At 33.1% G+C, this 21,651-nt stretch overlaps 1 protein-coding gene across 10 annotated transcripts; it reads left to right on the top strand.

The window, feature by feature from the left end:
• Positions 1-4: 4 nt before the first annotated feature.
• LOC106666352 (ADP-ribose pyrophosphatase, mitochondrial) lies at positions 5-20,916 on the top strand. Of its 10 annotated transcripts, none has more exons than XM_024230082.1 (2): positions 5-88; positions 18,941-20,916. In XM_024230082.1, exon 2 carries the CDS (start codon positions 18,948-18,950, stop codon positions 20,403-20,405), a length of 1,458 nt encoding a protein of 485 aa, XP_024085850.1. In that variant the 5' UTR covers positions 5-88; positions 18,941-18,947; the 3' UTR covers positions 20,406-20,916. The 10 variants fall into 10 exon arrangements, with proteins under 10 accessions (XP_024085850.1, XP_024085847.1, XP_014248972.1 ...); XM_024230079.1 differs by lacking the exon at positions 18,941-20,916 and adding an exon at positions 16,347-18,484 and having other exon boundaries at positions 6-88; XM_014393486.2 differs by lacking the exon at positions 18,941-20,916 and adding an exon at positions 5,376-6,295 and having other exon boundaries at positions 11-88.
• The last annotated feature ends 735 nt before the right edge of the window (positions 20,917-21,651 follow it).

Genomic DNA, 21,651 nt, shown 5'->3' with positions numbered 1-21,651 from the left:
TTCTACTCGTTGTTATCCAACATTAAGACAGAAGGTTTTCTTCCCTTTGTCACTTTTCACGCTTGTTATGCTTATTTTAAAACAATCGGTAAGATATAAATTTTCTACTTATTAAACTTTTAAACCCCTAAAATAAAATGCCCTATCCTTTTTAAAAAGGTTAAGTTGTACTTAATGTGAGTAGGAACCATCTTTTTTAAAAAGGATTGAACTCCACACTCACCCCATCATTTATAATTTCTATAAAATGACCTAATCAAATTTCTATTTAAATCTAAAAATAAAAATTTCTGGGCTATAAAATATTTTCCAAAAAATGAATTGCCATACTCACCCCACCTCAAATTATTTCTATTAATTTTCTAATTAAAGCATTTAATGGATTAAAATACAATTGACAGTGTCTGTAAGAAGAACTATCTTTTCCAAAAATGAGTTTTGCCATACTCACCCCACCTCAAATCATTTTTTTTTTTTTATTATAAATTATAAAAGGCGATCAACCGCTTTGGGTCATTTTCCGCCTTAAAAAATTTCAAGCTGGGTGGTGAGTGGGCCACAGCTCAGGAATCCCCCAATAGCGGGAACCAGGGCCCCGGCAGCATCATACGCCCCGGACACTCCCCACAACCTCCACCAGGTGGGCACCCAAACCGCATCCCAAGACACCACCCAACATTGAGTGGATTACAGATTATTGCATACTGAACTTGAATGATTTTTTATTAAATTATTATATTATTTTATCTTCATATTTCCGAAATTAGTTTAGTTTAGTTTGTTTATTTGGTCGAAGTCATCACCAAGCGAGTCTTTGAGATTGGTTGGAATTTTCAACCGATGTCTTTCTGCTACATATTTTTTGCAATTTGTCAAAATGTGTTTCACTGTTATTCTTTCTGCGCAAACAACACGAAGCGGAGTCTCTTTTTTTGCCATGAGATAAGAATGAGTAAGCCTACAATGACCAATTCTGAGCCTAGCAAGGACAACTTCTTCATGCCTGGAACCTCTATGCGATGAGGCCCAAGGTGTTACGAAGTCGTTTGCCATAACTGCCAAGACTTTCTTTTATGCCAAGCTGCCACATCGGATTTTGGTGTTTTTGTAATTTCCATTAAGTTTTGCCTGTTTTGCCAAATGGTCCACCTTCCCATTGCCAAATATTCCGCAGTTTCCAGGAATCCACATGAAAACTACTCTATTTCCCTGATTTTGCAGAGATTCAATGGTAAGTAGGATGTCTTGTATCAATGGATGTACAGAAAAGTTGTTTTTAAGTGCCAATAGCGCTGACAAAGAGTCAGTACAGATGACAATTGTTTCCCTGGATGGGGCTAATGTAGTTAAGCATTTTGCTATTGCTATAATCTCAGCAGTATAGCTGTTACGTATATGTGGTAGGGTAAACATATATTGTGCCTTATTATTATTAGTGAAAAAAGCAGCGCCTGTCCCTACATCATTTTTTGAGCCATCTGTAAAACATAGTGTGGGATTCGAAAAGATATCTATTATTTTATAAAATTCTTGACTGTACATGTAGGTGGGAGTACTCTTCTTAGAAAATTTAGTGAGGTCTAAGCATAGATTAGGCTTTGGAAGCAGCCAGGGAGGTTTAGGTGAAATTCCAATTTTATAGAGAGGGGGGATCGTAGCATTTATTAATTGTAAATGAGCAGCCACTCTAGATGGAAAATGCTTTATTTTACAGCATAGGGTATCTTCAAACGGAATAGAGTTTTCACTTGGAAAAAGGGACACTAGAGGATGGGAAGGGCATGAGAGAATTTTAACTGCAAAGTTCAAGTCCAATCTTAATCTTCGATGTTTGAGGGGCAATTCTCCAGCTATATGCAGCATGCACACTAACAGATGGACTAGATCTAAATGCACCTATGGCTAGACGCAAACCTGTGTTTTGTAAAAGGATCAATCATGGACAATGTTCTGTAACTAGCAGTGCTGTATGCACAACTCCCATAGTCCAGTTTAGAGCGAATGAGACATCGGTAGATTTTTAGCATGCTAGCTCTATCAGCACCCCATGTCGTTCCATTAATAATTCGGAGAAAATTGATAGAATTTGAGCATTGTGCTTTCAGTGTTTTCAAATGTTTAGACCAGTTAAGAGTACGAGTGAAGATTACTCCTAAATATCAGACAGAATCAGCAAAGTCTACAGTTATGCCATTAATTTTAAGTGACATATTAGTATGAGGCCTTCTCTTTGCAAAAAGGACTGCTTTAATTTTGACAATGATCTTTAACCCCCTCTACTGAATAAAACAGAACTACATACAAAAAAATACAATAAAGTGCATAATTCATGCTTAAATTAATAACAAATTTTAAAAAATTTAAAAATTACAATCCTCTGCAGTAGGTATTTAATAACAAAACATGAAACAGACAGTGTACCTTCCCAGCCGTCCTCTCTTTATGTACACTGACAGGCAAAAAATTCCACCCACTTGTAATATAACTTGATTTGTACATGTTTTTTATATATTAATCAAAGTTTCATGATTTTTAACGTTTAATAATTGAGTATTGGTATAAAAAAGAAAAAAAACTAAATTGCTAAGGAAAATGAAAAATAAAAGATGGACAGACAAAATGTGTTTTGATTTTGTTTTTAATTAACATTTCAATTTCACATATTTCCTCCTCTTGCCTTAATTACATCTCAAAGACGCCTCAGCATACTTTCTACCAATCTGGAAATGTCCCTTTACTGGAGGTTATCCCATTTTTTGCGATGAGTTCTTTCAAGATAGTAGAGTGTATCAGGAAATTATAGATGTGCTCGTATTCGTCTTTAGAGATTATCCCATAAATGTTCGATGGGATTCAAGTCTAGAGAAAGGGTGGCCAGGCAAAGACCCTTATGCAGTTGAAGGTACGTTTGTACTATGTGAGCGACATGTGGATGGGCATTATTGTGTATTACAATAGGATTGATGATATCATCTAGGATAGGCAACGCATCCACAATTTCCTCCACATAGCAAGTGCCCGTCAGAGACCCTTCACTAACAACAGCCAACTCCTTGTGACTCTCCATTGAGATTCCCACCCACACCATCACTCACCTACGTTGAAAAGGTTGGGTCTGGGAAAAATTACAAGCTCCATACCTTTCATTTTGCCTTCTCCACACTCTTTCATGCCCATCTGGAGATCATAGAGCAAATCTACACTCATCTGTAAAAATTACAGCTGACCAATAGTCCAAAGATCGATAGCTGTGTTGTTGAGCAAATGCGAGTGTGTTACAGGCGAAAAGCAATCAGTCCATACTGATTTAATCTTCTTTGAATAGTGCGTTCAAAAATTTGAACACCTTATACTTCCTGGAGCTGATGAATTGCTTGAACCATAAGGTGCCGGTTTTGCAAAATTCTCAGTCAAAAACGGTCATCTTGTGGTTCTGTGGTTGCCCTAGGCTGTCCAGAACCGGGCCTTCTGTAGTAGGACCCTGCTTCTCAAAACGTCTAACGGCGTCTCGCAGTGTTTTGTTGGGAACTCTGATGGTAATAGCCACATAACTAATGGAACGTCCAACATCAATAAATGCCACACCATGCGCAACATCCTCAGCACTAAGTGGCATTTTTAAGTTTAAAAATTGAAATTAAGAAAACATAGCTGAAAACTAAACAGTTTATTGCTTCAGGTTATAAATGAGACTGAATAAACATTTTAAAGTCCGTAAAAAGTAAATGTAAAAATTCTTTATCCAAAGCAAGGATAAAGGATTAAGGGTATTTACCAAATTTAAAACATAGCATAAACAAATATTTATTGGTTACAACAATGAGACAAATTAAGGTCAGAATTTTCTTTTATCAACAAAAGGATAACAAACCAATTGGGCGGCATTTTTTTCCTGTCAGTGTAATTATATGTAAATAAAATGGAAGTTTCTTTCAATTTTTAACAATAAAGTCAGCGTTTCTCCATGTACATTGTTACATTCCAAAATTGGAAATAAATTCAGACAAAGAAATTTGTTTTAATTAGGCAATTAAAAAAATTGAAAACCAATGTCCATTTAAGCAGGTGGTGCATTCTTTTTCCTATGGTTCATCAAAAAAAACCCACCTGCATTGGTCTGCCTATATTCACCATTTTGGTCTATCAAATACATTCTGGCATTTCGCTATCTTCACTGTTTCTAACAGTTGCTATACTTACATTATTTCTTAACTAGACAAAATAAAATTTCATTATTTTTGTCACAACTCACCAAGAACTCTCAGGTCCTTCAGGATCCTAGCTGAATTTACAACTTTTTCAGAAAAGTGTGTGGTGTTTAGTGACGATTAGTTAATTTGGAGTTGTGAAATGCAGTCTGGTGTGACATAGGTTTAGAAAACCATTTTCTTTATCGTGCCAACATTTCAATCTTTATTGAGATCATCCTCAGGTCCTGGGATTTATAAGAATTGTTTAATTATACAAATACATGTAGGATGTGAAAAAATGAATTTATGCAATGCTAGAAATTTTAGACTCAATGAAAGTAAGTACAAATACTTTGATTGAGTCTAAAATTGATATCATATAAATTCATTTTTTCACGTCCTTCATGTATTTGTATAATTTAAAAAATATTTATAAATCCCAGACCCTGAAGATGATCTCAATAAAGATCAAGCATTGGCACGATAAAGAAAATATTTCCTTAAACCTACGTTCAACCAGACCGCATCTCACAATTTCTCAGAAAGTTTTTTTTTTTTTTTTTTTTTTTTACTACTTTAACATTGGCCTGAAAATTTGTCTATTCTTTCATTTTGGATATTTAGGAATGATATGGAACTAAGGCAAGTAGGTCTGTTAAAGACTTCAGATGCTTTTTACTCATGAATGGTAATTAAGCTTATTACAATTACAAGATTTTAGAATATTTTGGCTGCTTAATCTTCTAAAATTTAGTCAATAGTTTATTCATACACCTGAAATAAAGTAGGGTCAGCTCTAGGCCCATAGCTTTAATATTATTGTTAATTTTGCAGTGTTAAATAAGGGCCCTTTAAAAAAAAACTTTAAACATTTTTTAAAAAGACTAAAATTTAACTCCATGCCTCAGACCCTATTGTTTAAATTTAAACATCTCTATTTAGTAAGGGACAAGATTAAGTACTTGTATTATTTTGTGTCAACTTAAATATATATTTTTCAATTATTACAATTGCAATAATGGCTATTAGAAATGAATGTACAAAAACTTTGTTAATTACGAAGATATTTTTATGCAATATTACAATTGGAATAAGATAAAAATCAATGTTTGTACCAACATTTGCACTGCGTAGTGACCTTTGTTTTTATATATATTTATATGTATGGATCTATTTCACTTTTAGATATCAGGGATGTGTACTAAAGTAAGCCATTTCAAATGTAGAGTGCTTGAGTATCCAAAAAGCAATGTCAAGAGAGTTTATGTACCGGACGATAAAGTGTCCTGGGATGTATCTTGGGATGATTACAACCCTGTTAGGTATACATCAAGTGCTTTAAAAAATAAACCCTGGGCCGATCCGGACATTTGTGAAGAAAACTTTAATCCACGATGGAATAGTGTGGATGGCAAGGTTGAAAGAAGGAGTTTTGGAGGCAATTACAAAATACATAATGGTCATCCGCTTAATCCATGTGGTAGGACTGGTTTGTCTGGTAGAGGCCTTCTTGGACGTTGGGGTCCGAACCATGCAGCAGATCCCATTGTCACAAGGTGGAAACGTGAAAACGGCAGTATCTCATATGATAAGCTGTCCGGGAAAAATATAATGCAGTTTATCGCAATAAGAAGAGGTGACAACAATGAGATAGCAATACCAGGAGGTATGGTCGATGTAGGCGAAGTTGTTTCACAGACCCTCAAAAGAGAGTTCCTCGAAGAAGCACTCAACTCCAACATGATGGAAGATGAGACCAAGTTGGATATGCAGGACAAGCTCAAAGCCCTGTTTGCATCTGGTGTGGACATCTATAAAGGTTACGTTGATGATCCAAGAAATACGGACAATGCCTGGATGGAAACGGTTGCACAAAATTTTCACGACGAAGATGGCTCTTCAGTCAGTAAGTTGAATCTGCAAGCGGGTGATGATGCCATCGGTGTCTGCTGGCTTGATATATCAAAAGATCTTAAGCTCTACGCCAGTCATTCAGATTTTATTGAAATTGTTGCAAAGAGGCACAATGCACATTGGTGAAACAAATATTCATCTTGTGAATCTTTAATTTTTTTTTTTTTTTAAATAAATTAGATTCTTTTTTACTTCTCTTGTTCTTTATTATTGACCAAATAGTAGTTTCTGTTTGAAAAGGAAGACCAAAAGTCGTTCATCCTGCAGGCACATTAATCTAAAAAAAAAAAAAATTATATCTCTGGTACACGTATTTATGCCAGACTTTATCGATTTAGGACACATCTTTTTGAGATCATGTGAGGCCTGCCACTGAGCTAAACTCGTCTGTCAGACCAACATGATCCATAACCAAGCTACAGACATATTATCAAATTTTCTGACAATTATCATTATTAGAGTTAAAAGATTGTCTACCTTTGTGTAATTTTACAAATTCATTGGTGCCTGATTTATATCAAAATTGTGCAGACAATAACAAAAATTCATTTTTAATATCAATAATATGACAACAAGTTTCAATTAAAATTGCTTGTAATGATTATTTGGAGATCGTAAGGTCTGGTGTGTAGGTTTTAGAAAAACATTTTCTTTGTCATGCCAATGTTTCAATCTATATTGAAATCATCTTCAGGCCTGGGATTTATAATATAATATAATCATTGGCGAACGGTCACTAAACACCACACATTGCTTGTAATTTCAAGTAGATTTTCTTCCTTTTGACAAGGAAGAGGTTGTCGGGGATATGGATAAAAGAGCGGTCACAAGGTCTACTGCACCTTGCCTGCAACTATTGCGCTTTTATTTATAACACACTGGCCAGCTTCAGGTTATTAATCAGCCTCCATAGCTTCGCCAACAGCTCCTTGGTGAAGGATGGTTTTTCTTGTACTAGTTGTAAGATTCTGTACCTCCATAGACATGCACAGAAACATCGAATGTGTTCTGCGGTTTCCTCTTCGTGACATGATCTGCCCAGTGTCTGTACTCCTATCTAGTGCATGTGCCTTCTTAAGTGGCAGTGCCCTATCAGGAATCCGACCAGAATCCTAGTTCGGTTGTGGTTGTAAGTTTTGGGGAAGGTCCTTCTAAGTTCTAGTGCCTCATACTTGTATTATTCCATCAGGTTTTGGACTTATTAAGGATCCATTTTAAGATGTATCCTCTTTTGTGGCAGGATGCTAACCCACACTAAGGTTCAAGACCCAGAGTCCATGTTGGCTCCCCTTTTTTGCCAACATGTCGACTTTTTCGTTGCATCTGTGTCCCGAGAGATTGTAAGCAAATTTAAAATCCTTTGCATAATAAAATATAAATATTAAAAAAATAATATAAACATCGATATTTATTATCAAAAAGTAATAATGATATTGTCGATGTCTCGAACATCGATGTGTTCATTAAGCTGTCTCATTTTGATTTAACGTAAACGAAGATTATCACGTTTCTCGACCTTCGTTTCCGAATGCTGTTAAAATCGTGAAGAATCACAGGTAATTAATCATAACATTTTTTTTTCTTCTTCTGTCGACTTATCCTTGAACATGCCAACAATCTGTTCTATTATTAATCTTTTATCGATCATATTAGCTGATTCAAATACAATATTGTCGAACATAAATACGAGCCATTAAATTTACCATGTGTGATGTCAAAAGTTTAAAACAGACCAATAACAACTATAACTGGAGGATGTGGAACTCGAGTAAAACCGCCGCAGCTTTTTCGCATTTGTCTGGTATTTTGACAACGTTTCTATAAATCCGAGAGTTACGTTAGTTTTACAAACGCACCTTTGATCTTGTACCGTTGTAATTATTGTTCATGTACAGTTTCATTTGTGGCCATGCCGTTGTGAAGGTGATGACTTATGTCGAGCACACTCAGTGATGATGTACCAGCTCTGCACATGTCATTTCCTACTGATTAGCATCCCTGGTGAAGATTAAACTTATCTTATTGTCTTATTAAGCAATGACAGCCATAACAGTACTCATGTCAGGCCAGATCATTAGATTTGTTATTCAATTGTTGGTTGAAACTGTCATAAGTTGTTCCTGCTCTAAGTATTCAAAGACAGGACCAATAGTGCAAATAAGAGCTATGCTTCTTGCATATTACATATATCACACTGATGACACATGTCATCTATGACCAATCCACCAGAACCCGTTGTCAGTCGTTATTGTGCATTCTTATTGCATCCTGCTTGTATTATTATTAAAAAAGCTCATCAAATGCTAAAAAAATTAATTGCAATTTTTTTCACGCCCTATTTCAAATAATGTTTTCATATTGAGTGAAAGAATAAAAAAATAGTGGGTCAGAGAGGAAAAAAGGCAGAGATAAAGTAAAAAAGATACAGATATAAAGGGAATCAAATAGGCAAACCAAGACAAATAGATTGAAAAGTTATAACTTCCATATATTGTATACAATACATATACTATCTATACAGGGTGAATTTCACTTCTGTTCCCCATATATTTCCTTTATTGGGGAAAAAACCCAAAACACGTAAAATTTTATGTTTTTTTTACTTTCTCATGAATGAGAAAGTTTTGATCAAATGCACCCGGATAATGGGATGCGGATGGGAACTTAACTATTGCCATTCAAGATACTTTTTAAAAGGATTTTTGACGCTGAACCCAACGGTGTAGACAGTTTTATTATTCCAAAGGTCATTTTTTAGATAAACAAAACCTTATCCAACTTCTTCAAACAAGAACAAATCTATTTACTTATCATTTTAATTGATAGTAAATTAAATGCTAATGGTACAAAAAGAAAATTTTCACAATTCCTTCAAATAACATAGGCTAACTGGATGCTTTGAATGTAGTTCATTAAATTAGATTCAGCCCGGTGCAAATTTCAGTCCACAACAACATAGAAACTTAAAAAGATTAATGTTTAACCAAAAACAAAAAAAATGTACATAAAAATTGATTTTTTCACATCTGAGACTTTTGAATAATCTCAACAAAAAAATTTAATGTTTTAATGAATAATTAACACACCTTAAAAACCACCACACTAAAGTTTAGATTTTATGTTCTTTGACTTACTGTGCATATCATAAAAATGTATAATTCAAGAAAAAGTGACGATGGTTCTGCTGTTCGGAAAAGTAGATCAAAAATTGGATGAATTGTGCTTTAATGAGTTATATCTAGTGTCCTATTAATCACAGTTATTTGAGAAAATTATTGCAAGATATTTCTTCCGGTACTATGAGCAATTATAATTTACTATCAATTAAAATCATAAATAAATTTGTTTTTGGTTGAAGAAGTTGGAGATTTCTTTTGTCTTAAAAACATTATTCAGAAAAAGCTTTTTGTAATATAAGTTGAGAATAGTTGGTCCAAATTAATTTGAACTGCTATTTGAATTGAATGCAGCTTCAAAAAAGCTTTTAAAAAAAGTACGTTGATGAAAAATTGCTATTTGAAATGGTTAAGTTCCTTTCTGTATCCTATTATCCTAGTGAGTTAGAAAAAAAAACTTTGTGTTCATAAACTAGGCAAAAAATAATTTATATTATGGTTTTTCACAATAGACTTTTTTTATTGTGATTTAATTGTCCTTTGTGGATTTTCAAAATATAAAGTAGATTAGCAATTGATAAAAGAAATTAAGTAAGATACTCAATTTGGCTTTGGTAAACTTTTTTTCAGGTTGAATGTCTTTCATAATAAATATACTAGTAACAGTACTCAGTAAATAGAACCAAATTAATTTTGTAATTAAATAATTAATTACATAATTATTTATTTGGTTGATTCCTCCTAAAACATTAGGTTTAAATTTTGTGGTAAAGAGGATGAAATTATTGTTACTTTCGGAACTTTATCAGCATTGTCAATATTAAAATTGATATAAGCCTTTTGAAGTATTATTACTGATATTGCATTAACTAGAATGTAGTTTAAACCCAATTGCATTTTCACATTTGGCTTGTTTTTCAGGATTAATAGTTATGAGAAATAATAAAAAAATTTAAACATGTATTTTCCAAAATTCATTAAGGGTTTTCAGATAAGAAAGTAAAATCATAAAAATAACAGAAAGTCTAAAGTAGACATGTTTTCCAGGTATGAACAGTGCAATATCTTCCAGTCAGACTGCAACTCTTAAAGATTGTCAGCAAATGTTTTCTTTCTTCATGAAACTTTCAAGCTTCACTAGGTATCAGTTGGACGAGGTTCTGCCTAGCCTCATATCCAAATCGCATTTTGTGATACCCGATGAAGTTGCTGAAGAGTGCGATGTTCTGCTCATATCCGTCAGAACTTTTATACAACTGATGAAAGTAGTACAGAAAAGGGTGAAAGAGAGTCAGACGTTAGGAGGTGTCGTCGAGCTGTGGAGGGATGTCTTGTACGAGATGTACACGAATATCAATCCCACTACGGGGACGATGGAGAAAAAAGGCCACTATTGTGGACTGTGCAACTACCACTCGTTTTGTTCACAGGAGTGGAACGAACATTTGAGGAATGACAAAGTCCATTTGGAAAGAAACAACCTTGCCCTTCTCGAGGCTAACAGAGTCGAGGGCACTTATTGTAAATTTTGTGGGGTAATTCTCTATAGCGAACAGATCCATTTGGATCTCATACTGAATTCTGAAGATCACAAAGCTCTGGACAGTAAGGTCAGAAAAATCGAAGCTAATAAAACTATGTCAAACGATTTGACGGCAAAAGGTAATAGCTCAGCCTCAACATCAATAGACGTACCGACAGCTAACTCCAATAACTTAAAATGTAACGAAAGGAAGGATTTCCATAGTAGTACAAGTAGTATGGCCGGTAGCAGAATGAATGATTTTAATCCTAAAGGAAGGAACTGGTCCAAAAATAAAAACAAAGAGCAAACCAACAATTTCAAAAAAAAGAAAAATCTGTGTGATATAAACTTAAACCACGAAGAAAAATTCAGAACGACTGTCATATCGGAAGAATTTGAGATCCTTAATTCAAGACTCAGTTCAAACCAGTGTGCTGAGGGGCATTATTGTAGACCTTGCGGAATGATATTTGAAAAGAAACGTGACTGGAAAAACCACTGTTCCAATGTCAATCACCAATCCGGGAATACGATCAGCACATGCGAATTTTGCAAAATGTCTTTCTTGGTGTTTAAAATGCACGCAGGAGATTACATGGGGTACCACTTGAAGAAATGCCACCCAGAAAGATCATTGAGAATCTACGAATCGAAAAACAACTTAAGAACCAAAAATGCCCAGCAGTGGCAATCGGAGAACGATCTTTCAATGAATTCAAACCGGGCAGTTTCCACTTTCGGAGGCTCTCTTGCAGATCTGTCTTCTAACATAAGTCATATCCAACCACCCATGAATCTTTTACAATCGTCGCCCGTTCCCAGTCAAGAAATTTCTCCTCAGACCAGCACACCGAATTCCTTAATGAATTCTCTGACCATAAACGCATACGAACAAATAAATCCAAAATTCTTTGAAATATTAGAAGCCAAGAAATTTGATTATGATACAACTAAAATTATGTCTTTCAAAGGGCTGTGTCTAAATTGCGATATTGATTTCTCATGCCAGTTTGAATGGATAAGCCACTTCGACTCACACGAAATTAAAGTAGATGAAGAAATTCTAGAATGTCAGAAATGTAATTTGGGAATTTTTGGAAATAAGGAAATGATAGAAAGATTTTACCTGCAACATCCAGACCATATTGCTCTCGATGAATATATCCAAAGTTAGCCATTATTCATTTTTATTTTACTTATTTTTATTCAGCCATATCAGATAAATTACTTTGTTCTTTATTATACAACTTAACAAAGCATCTTATCTCTTTATTGTTTTTTCTTTCTTTCTGCTTAGTTGATTTTATTTATAAAAATATTAATCTTATATGTTTTGTTTGTATTTTAAAACTGATAAGAAGAGCCTTTTTTAATGGTGTTACTTTTTTTATTTTTGAAAATAATCTTAGAAAAATTACTCAACAAGTGTAACTACATAAACAAATCTGCATTGCAATTATTATATTAGCTTTTATTATTTAATTTTACAGTAAATAATAGTTTTGTGCACATGCACATAATTATTTTTATGTAAATTAACTCAGGCAAATCAAAAAAAGTTTTTTAAAATAACTAATTGAATATAACAGTTGAGATGTTCTACTACTACGAATGAAAAAGAGAATGAATATTATTAGGTCTCACGTAATAAGAATAATACAGGGTGGCCTCAATCGATTCAGCCACACTTCCAGATCTTATAGGAAATTGAACGTTGAGTAAAAAAGGTCCTATGAACCTGTGTCCGCAAACCCTTCAGTTCCGAGCTACAGGCAAAAAACGATGAAAAACCACGTTTTTTGAATTATTCGTGAAATTGTTAGTAAACCATTAGCCTGACCGTAAAACAGCTCGAAACATCATCTGTGGAGGATTAATTTCTGCGTCGAATGAAATTAAAACCAGCCTGATCGGCCGAAAATTTCATTTTTGGCCATTTTTCGAAGTTAGGAGGTCAAGGGGTACACAAAATTCACCATTTCTGACATTTTTATTGAAAATTCACAACTTGAACACCCTATCAAAAAATTCTCCGTTACAAACCTCGTTTTTTGGTGATCGAATTCTCCGTCACATTAGACCAACCCCAGTCCGATTCATGAAACATTTGAATTTTGGCTAATTTACTGCTTTTCACCCAAATCGAATGTTACTGTTTTCTGATGGGTACCCCCTACTGAATGAAATAATGTACAAAAAATCTGAATGTTGAACACCAGCAAACAAGGTTTGTAACGGAGAATTTTTTGATAGGGTGTTCAAGTTGTTAATTTTTAATTAAAATATCTGAAATGGTGAATTTTGTGTACCCCTTCACCTCCTAACTTCGAAAAATGTTTCATTTTTGGCCGATCAGGCTGGTTTTAATCTCATTCGACGAAGAAATTAATCCTCCACAGATGATATTTCGAGCTGTTTTACGGTCAAGCTAACGGTTTACTAACAATTTCACGAATAATTTTAAAAAAACGTGTGGTTTTTCATCGTTTTTTGCCTGTAGCTCGGAACTGAAGGGTTTGCAGGACCTTTTTTACTCAGCGTTCAATTTCCTATAAGATCTGGAAGTGTGGCTGAATCGATTGGGGCCACCCTGTATAGAGAGGGAAAATGCAGATTAATGCTGCTTACATAGTTTCTAAGAATATGTCTACTTCTGTGGGCAAGTGTAACTTGTACAAACTCGTGTTCAGAGATAATTTGACGTAACATGTATTGCATACAGAACTGGGGACATGATAGCACTAAAAGGATGCAGTATATTAAACACCTCAAATTGTAGGTCTACCTCTATTTTCCTGATGATTCTTATCATTAAATATTAGATGTCTACATATTGGAGAAGATTAAATAAATTTGTCTCTCCAGTGGTATCAATCGAACTGCTAACAGTCCATAAATCGGAAGAAGTTGAAAATTTAATGGAAAAAATTTATCTTATTTGCTATAATAGTTCTTAGATATTTTATATTGAGTTTAATATTTGAGCATTTCAAGACAAAGGTGATGCATAAAAGATCACGCTTGATAAAAAGATTAACATATTCAAAACATCAGCGATTTTATTAAATGATTTTTGGGGCAAACCCATCTTCTAAAGCTCGCTCTTTACCAGAGTTTTTCACTTTCACTCTTCAACAAAAGGTTTTACACTTCTCCGCCCCAGTTGACAATGTGCATCACCTTTTGATGGGGTCTGCAAGTGACTTACAATTAAAAAGACTACAAGTCCGCCAAAATCGAATTTTGCAGATGATGTGCCGTACTATATTAGGAACTCTATAATTCACCTTGGTGTAAATATACCATATGTCACCGAAGTTGTGAAAGAAGCTTATGTAAAAATGTCTAAAACATATAACTGAACACTCGAATTCAGTCTTAACTAAATGTTCAGTCTTTGCCGCCGACGTGTGAACTTAGAAGGCTGAAAAGGAGACATGCTGACCTTGCTGTATAAATAAGTAAATCCAAGCAGAGGACAGCTACTGGGTCCTTTTCACAAGTTTCATGTCAATTAGTGTTAAATGTTATGTATATATTTTTCATTATTTATCTCTATGTAACTAATGTCCAATAAAGTTATCCACATTAAAAAATAATAAAAGTGCTAGAAGATGTGGCAAATTCAAGAATAAAGACCTCAGCTGGTGTCCAATTAAAATTGAGTAATATTAATAAAGCTTATAACTAATACTACCAAGAACAAATATTGTTTAGATGTGGTTTGAGATGAATCAACATTGTATAGTAAATTAATTAAGGTTTTTAGTTGAGATGAAAAAAGTTAATGGCACGAGAGGGATTCGAACCCACGACCTTCGGCTAGATACGCCGCTGCTCTACCACCTGAGCTATCGTGACCTCGATCCACTCGGACATCAACTCCCCATCTCAACCCCACCTTATGAGTTTGCCATTTTTCAAATGTCGTGTAATCAGTTAGGATTCACGACGACAATTGAAATGGCGACGGAGAACTTTAGTGAAGTGTATTTCATTTTTAAATCATTGATTCACTACTTTCGTGGTCCGCTTGACCAATTAATACATGACAATTAATTAAGGTTTTTAATTGAGATGAAAACAAGTTAATGGCACGAGAGGGATTCGAATACGATCACAATAGCTCTGGTGGTAGAGCAGCGGCGGATCTAGACAAAGGTCGTGGGTTCGAATCCCTCTCGTGCCATTAATTTTTTCTCATCAACTAAAAACCTTAATTAATTGTCATGTATTAATTGATCAAGCGGACCACGAAAGTAGTGAATTATTTTATAGTAAGAAAGTAATTTCAAATATGATAAATAATTTTCATTTTGAGCTATCATTATAATACCTATGAAAAAGGATATTTATCAACTGATAACAAAGACGATGCTGAAGAGTAGAGAGCAATTTAAGGTGCTTCGAATTTTTTTTTTTTTTTCTAAGTTTTATTAGGTAGCGACTACCTCATTGGATGTCGAGACTGCATCATATGTTATAAAGTTTAAACTTGCTAAATTTTTATGAAAGTTTTTGTATAAAAACATAAGTATTCAAAAATTTATATGAATCACTAATACGAATATTATAACTGAAAATACATTATTTTTTAGCCATATTTCAGTCAGAATTTGTATTATATGATACCACTGCTTAAGGGAAAATACATTTTCAGTATTCAAGTGTTCTTTTGTGACCTGTCAAGGATATAAGTATGTTGAGGCATAACCTGTGTATATAGAGCTGTTGACCATTAAATGTCAATAGCCATGATACATAAAAGAAGCTCAAAATGCAAAAACAGGCTGCAAACTTTGGTAAATTAAAATGTGGTAACAATTGTCCAGAAAATTATCAATTTTATAGCGAAATTATCTTGGATTACTGAAAAATTCATGACAAAATTGATTCTTCTCTTCTTCCTTCATGGTTGTTCGCTTATTTTAAGATATTTTAAGGTGTTTTTCAGGAGCATAAAACCATTTCAACATCATTTTATTAAAGCAATATCGATTTCGGGGGCACCAGCCTTCTTCATTCTGGTTTCAATTTTAGAAACGCATAACAAAAAATTTTATTATGTTGCTTTTGGGCATCCATCAATCCAAAAGTAGTGGCATGCAAATTATTTAATAATTAAACAACGACCACAAAACAGTGAACTGATAACAATTGCCAGAATTCAACATGTCCAAAACACTGCTGACTGATAAGAATTACGAATCTCTAAATTTTATCTCTGCAAAACTGATTAAAAGCACGTGCAGCATATATAGAGTACATTTGATAACTTCGGACCTCCAACTAATGCAACTAATAAAATTCCACTACTTACTCCTTGTTTTTAATCTGTTTTTACTTCTAATAAAGAATGTGGCAAATCACAAGTTTTCTTCACAAAATCTCATGGAACTTCATTAGGAATAATATATGCTGCGGAACACGGTCAGTGTATGCAATTGTAAAGATAATTGGTTGTAATAAGGTTGTGTACAAGGACTTAAAAAATTTCAAATGATACATTTTTATATTAGTAAAAACACAGAAAATAACTTATTACATTTACTGTTTTACTTTTATTATTATTTTCAAGTTGTATTTAATTTTGTGTTTCAGGAGAGCAATGGATTCACAAAAACAAGAAAGCAAACATGCCATTGATTTGTTCTTGAAATTGTCTAGTTTTTTGAGGTTCAGTTTACAAGAAATTTTGCCAAATAGTACAGATAAATATGGGATAGAAATCCCTCGGATTGTCTTCGACGAAATTGAAAACTTAGTCTCTTCGGTTACAGATTTCATAAATGCATTTAAAAAATGCGATGCTACTGAGCCTAAAGTAGATAAAATTAACAAGCCTGCATTGTGGATAGATCAGGACAACATTAAGGAGCCTGAGAGTTGGACAAATGAGAAAAACAAGCAGACTGATTATGGTATGGAACTGGACCAAACAGTGGTGTCTGAGATGTGGATTGACATGTTTAAAGAGATGCAAAATAGTATCAACAAGAATACCGGTAAACTTGGAAAAAAAGGATTTTACTGCGGCCTCTGCAATTATTATTCACTCAGCAAGGAAGAATGGAAAAAGCATTTTGTTGATAGAAACCACATCAGAATCTATGATCTAGCTTTAGAGGAAGCAAAATGCGCCATTAAAACCTCACAATGTCATTTTTGCGGTGTGGAACTTTTCAGCGAGGTGCCCCATTTAGATGCTATATTCAAGTCTTCTATTCATCAACGTATTCACGGTGTGATCATGACTTCCAAAGATTCCACTAACTCTTCTAATAACACTAATAGAAATATTGACATCCATTCCTTTGGACTGAATTTAAAGGCTGAGATTTATTCTGTACCAAATAACTCAAATTTGACAAATAATGAAATAGTTGATAAAGCTACTTCTTACTCCCAACGTTCCATTATAGAAAAAGGTACATCTCAGAATAAAGAAAAAAAATTGATCAAAAACAGTAAGTCGAAAAATAGTGCTGGTAGTTGTATATCACAATCGAAAGAGTCAGAAAATCGAGTTGAAATAAAAAAAGAATTTGACTTTAAAGAAAAAGAGTTCAAAAACAAACAGCAAACCGGCAATTTAAAAAAAACGAAAACTCCAAACAATGTTAACTTTAACCAGGAAAAGTCACAACAACTAGCATTGCAATTTCAGAATCTCAATAGAACACTCAGTTCACAAAAGGACAGTGAAGGGTATTATTGTAAACCTTGTGGGATGGCGTTCGAAAAGAAACCTGACTGGGATAACCACTGCCAAAATATCGTTCACAAGACTGCTAATATTCTCCACCAGTGCCAATTTTGCAAATTCTCTCTCTTGTCATTCAAGAAAGATGCTGGAGATTATATGGAATATCACATGAAAATATGCCATCCGGAACATTCGACAGGGAGTAACAAATCGAAAAAAAGCAAACAAACAAAAAACGCCCAACAGTCTGAGGAGAAGTGTTTGGAGTTCTCTCATTCCCCTGCCCATTACTCTTCGACCACGAGCCTTAATGGCCCAAGCACTCATAATTCCTCATTTCCCCGTCAGGAAATAACCGAAAACCCCCGTGAGCAAATAAATCCAAAATTCTTCGATTTATTAAAAGTGAAACAATATTCGAGTAATATTCGGAATTTCAAAGGGCTGTGTTTAAAATGTGATATTGATTTCTCATGTCAATTTGAATGGGTAAGCCACTTCCACTCGCACCCAATTAACACAGACGAAGAAGTCATAGAGTGTCAGAAATGTAATTTAGGGGTTTTCGGAAATAGGGAAATAATAAAAACACTTTATATGCAGCATCCAGACCATATCTCCCTTGATCGTCAATCTACATAAATAAAAATCATAAGAAAAATTATGTAGAGTTTTGTTTAATTATTTAAAACTAAAAAGAAAGTTTCTTGATTCTTGTTTTTTTTATTGTTGCATTTTTTTCAGATTTGTTTGGGTTTAAATAAACTTACGCTTTTCCAACTGTGCTTTACGATTTTATTATTATTATTATTATTATTATTTGTTCAATCAAATGGTTATATAAAATTATTTATTAAAATTAAAAAAAAAGCTTTCTTGTTTTGATAGAGAGATGTGAGTGTAAATAAGTCGATTGTTTCTGATCTTATAAATTATCTCTTTTACATTAATTAGATTAACTTTAAAACAATTGATCTTGTTTTAATAATTAATAACTCAAATAATAATGTACAAATTAGAACCAAAATTCCTTTATTTTGTTATTGTTATAGTGACAATTTTGTAATACAGTCAAAATAAACTTTTGTATTTTCAAGTTGGAAAACAAGCTGCTTGTTTATATAAAATAAACAGTTTCATATGGAAAATGTGATGGTTTTGTGTGATCCTCCAGTTTTTTGTTCAGCGGTTCGATCATCCCTTGTTTATTATTTACCTCCAAAAGTATCCTAAGTGTCAATAGTATTGCCATCATGAACAAACTCGCAATGGTGAATGAGCAATTTTTGCAAATATAAAACAAGACATTTTTACAATCTAGTTCTTGATATTATTTTTATTTGTAATAAATAATTAATTGTAAATAAACAGAATTATAATATTCTCTTTTTTTTCATTATTTTTAATTATTTTCATATATAAAATTATAATAAACCTCTAACAAGTGTTTTATTATTGTTTTCAAGTTGAACTTAATTTTGTGTTGCAGGGAAACTATGGACATGGAAAAGAAAGAAAACAATCATGCAATTGATTTATTCACAAAGTTATCTAGTTTTTTGAGATTCAATTTACAAGAAATGTTGCCATATTGCATAGATAAATACAAAATGGAAATTCCCTTATATGTCATTGAGGAGGCTGAAAATTTGCTCTTTTCGGTTACAGATTTCATAAAAATGTTTAAAATGAAAAAAAGCACAATTGACAAATGCCAGTTGGAAAAGGAGACAATTCAAGAACCAGAATGGTGTGATAAAGAGGACGAAATAACTCAGTCGGAGTTGTGGATTGACATGTTTAACAAGATGAAAGATAGTATTGACAAGAATAAACTCAATATAAAAGGATTTTACTGCGGCATTTGCAATTATTACTCACAGAGCAAGGAGGATTGGGAAAGCCATATACTTTTTGATACAGACCACAACAGATACTACAAGTTGGCTTTGGTTGATGGTCAAAGCGTCATCAAGGTATCCGAATGTAATTTTTGCGGAGTTGTACTCTTCAGCGAGCAGCCTCATTTGGATGCCATCTTAAGATCTGCACTTCACCAAAGTGTTCACATTGCGCTCTTGACTTGTCAGAATATCCCTGCTGATACTACTAAAACCGATGTTACCACTCAGTTAGAACCGGACATAAAATCAAAAATATCATCTGTTTCGCTTAAATTACAAACTCTAAAAGTGCATATAGAAAAGTTAGGTAAAAAAGATTCAAATGATTTAAACCAAACGTTCAAAGAAACTAGTATAAATAAATCAAGTGAAAATAAACCTGAAACAAAAGAACTTAATATTTCTGGCACCATTTTAAAGAATAAATCTAAGAAGAAGAAAAAGAAAGATTCTCTCCTTAAATCAGAGATTCAACACGGTCTGCCTGAAAACAATGAAAGTGAAAATCGAGAAAAATATCAGGAACAAGTAAATGATTTCTCACATTCTGCTGAATATGAAAATCAACCTGAAACAAAAGAACTCAATACTTCTGGCACCATTTTAAAGAATAAATCTAAGAAAAAGAAAAATTCTCTCCTTAAATCACAGATCCAAACTGGCCTGCCTGAAATCAATGAAAGTGAAAATCAAGAAGAATATCAGGAACAAGTAAGTGATCTCTTACATTCTGCCGAATATGAAAATCAACCTGAAACAAAAGAACTCAATACCTCTGGCACCATTTTAAAGAATAAATCTAAGAAGAAGAAAAAGAAAAATTCTCTCCTTACATCGCAGATTCAAACTGGCCTGCCTGAAATCAATGAAAGTGAAAATCAAGAAGAATATCAGGAACAAGTAAGTAATCTCTCACATTCTGCTGAATATGAAAATCAACATGGCCTGCCTGAAAACAATGAAAGTGAAAATCAAGAGGAATATCTTCAACAATTGAATGATCTCTCACATTCTGCTGAATCTGAAACAAAAGAATTAATTATTTTATAGTACTACTAAGACACTATACGTAAGAATAAATAGACAGATACTTTCCTGAACATGCAAATTTGAAACTTTGCAAAATGACCTACTTGAAAACAATAAAAGTGGAAGTAAAGATAAATATGAGATGAAGGATCAAGAAAACAATAGCAATAATATTTTTTATTTTTTTAAAGTAAAATTTTCAATTTCTAATACTAACTGCTATTTTACAATGTTAAACAACTATTGGAATATGTTATTAAATAACAGACATTAGTATAGTATTAAACAAGACCATTGTTATCATAAATATGTTTTTTTTTTAATATACAGAACTTCTTTTTTAATTTATACATTGTGGTATTATGTATTATTTAGGTATAAGTTACTACTAACAGAATTGTTCAGTTTTTCATTGTTTACAACCACTTTGAAATTAATGTTAATTACACAATTATTTATATTCGTATTACTACTTATTGTAGTCGTTTTTCACAAAAACTACAATTAAAGGATTTTCAAACTTTTTTCATTATCTATGGATTTTTAATTGCTTTCTGAGGTTTAATTGTATTTGGTGGAAAGGAAATTTAAACTTTGAAGTGTTAAGATGTTTAGTAAAGGGTTCCATTTTTTAAAATGTATCATTTCAAACTTTCCAATATAAGGTTAAAAACCAATTGTATATGAAAAAATATACCAAGGTGAGTTAAGTTTAAACAATTGGGCCAAGAACACTTCCTTGTTAAACACCATTTTGCACAGTTGCTGTCATGCCTTAGATTCTTGTGATCTGTTGTCTACTTTTAGCACGGTGTTCTTTATTCGTATTTTATTCATTTTGAGAATTGTGATTGTTATTTTTTTCAATTAATTTTTAATCCAAAAAGACAAAATTTGCCCCTCAACAAGAGCAATTTTATTGTTTAAATTAGTGCTTCTACATTGTCAAAATCCATGTTGATACAAGAATGAATGTGACTACTATGTAAAGCATATAAACTGAATTTGAAAACAAACCAATTAAAAAGTAAAAGCAAAATAAGAAAAATATGCATTACAATTAGAAGTACAATTCTACAATAAAAACATGTATGTATGTACAACAATGTATAAAAAAAAGTTATAATTATTTAATCACAATAACTAAAGAACACAAATATAACTAACTATTGTTGAATATAGAATTGACCACAACTCATTGTTAGGTAGTAAATTGGGTGCTGGACAACTGAATTCAGTCAATTTAATTGCACAATTAAAGAAAAAA

Source organism: Cimex lectularius, unplaced genomic scaffold, assembly GCF_000648675.2.
Source record: "Cimex lectularius strain Harlan isolate CLEC.00 unplaced genomic scaffold, Clec_2.1 scaffold420, whole genome shotgun sequence".
In the NCBI taxonomy this organism is placed as follows: domain Eukaryota; kingdom Metazoa; phylum Arthropoda; class Insecta; order Hemiptera; family Cimicidae; genus Cimex; species Cimex lectularius.
Note: the sequence above shows the minus strand (reverse complement) of the source record. Positions and strands in the feature narration are given on the sequence as shown.

What these genes read in the sequence shown, in the direction of transcription:
- LOC106666352 (XM_014393479.2), top strand. Translation starts at nt 16,102, where the DNA reads ATGTGGCAAATCACAAGTTTTCTTCACAAAATCTCATGGAACTTCATT. An exon ending in AATATATGCTGCGGAACACG is followed by an intron (nt 16,176 to 16,346) that starts GTCAGTGTATGC and finishes TTTGTGTTTCAG; the next exon opens with GAGAGCAATGGATTCACAAA.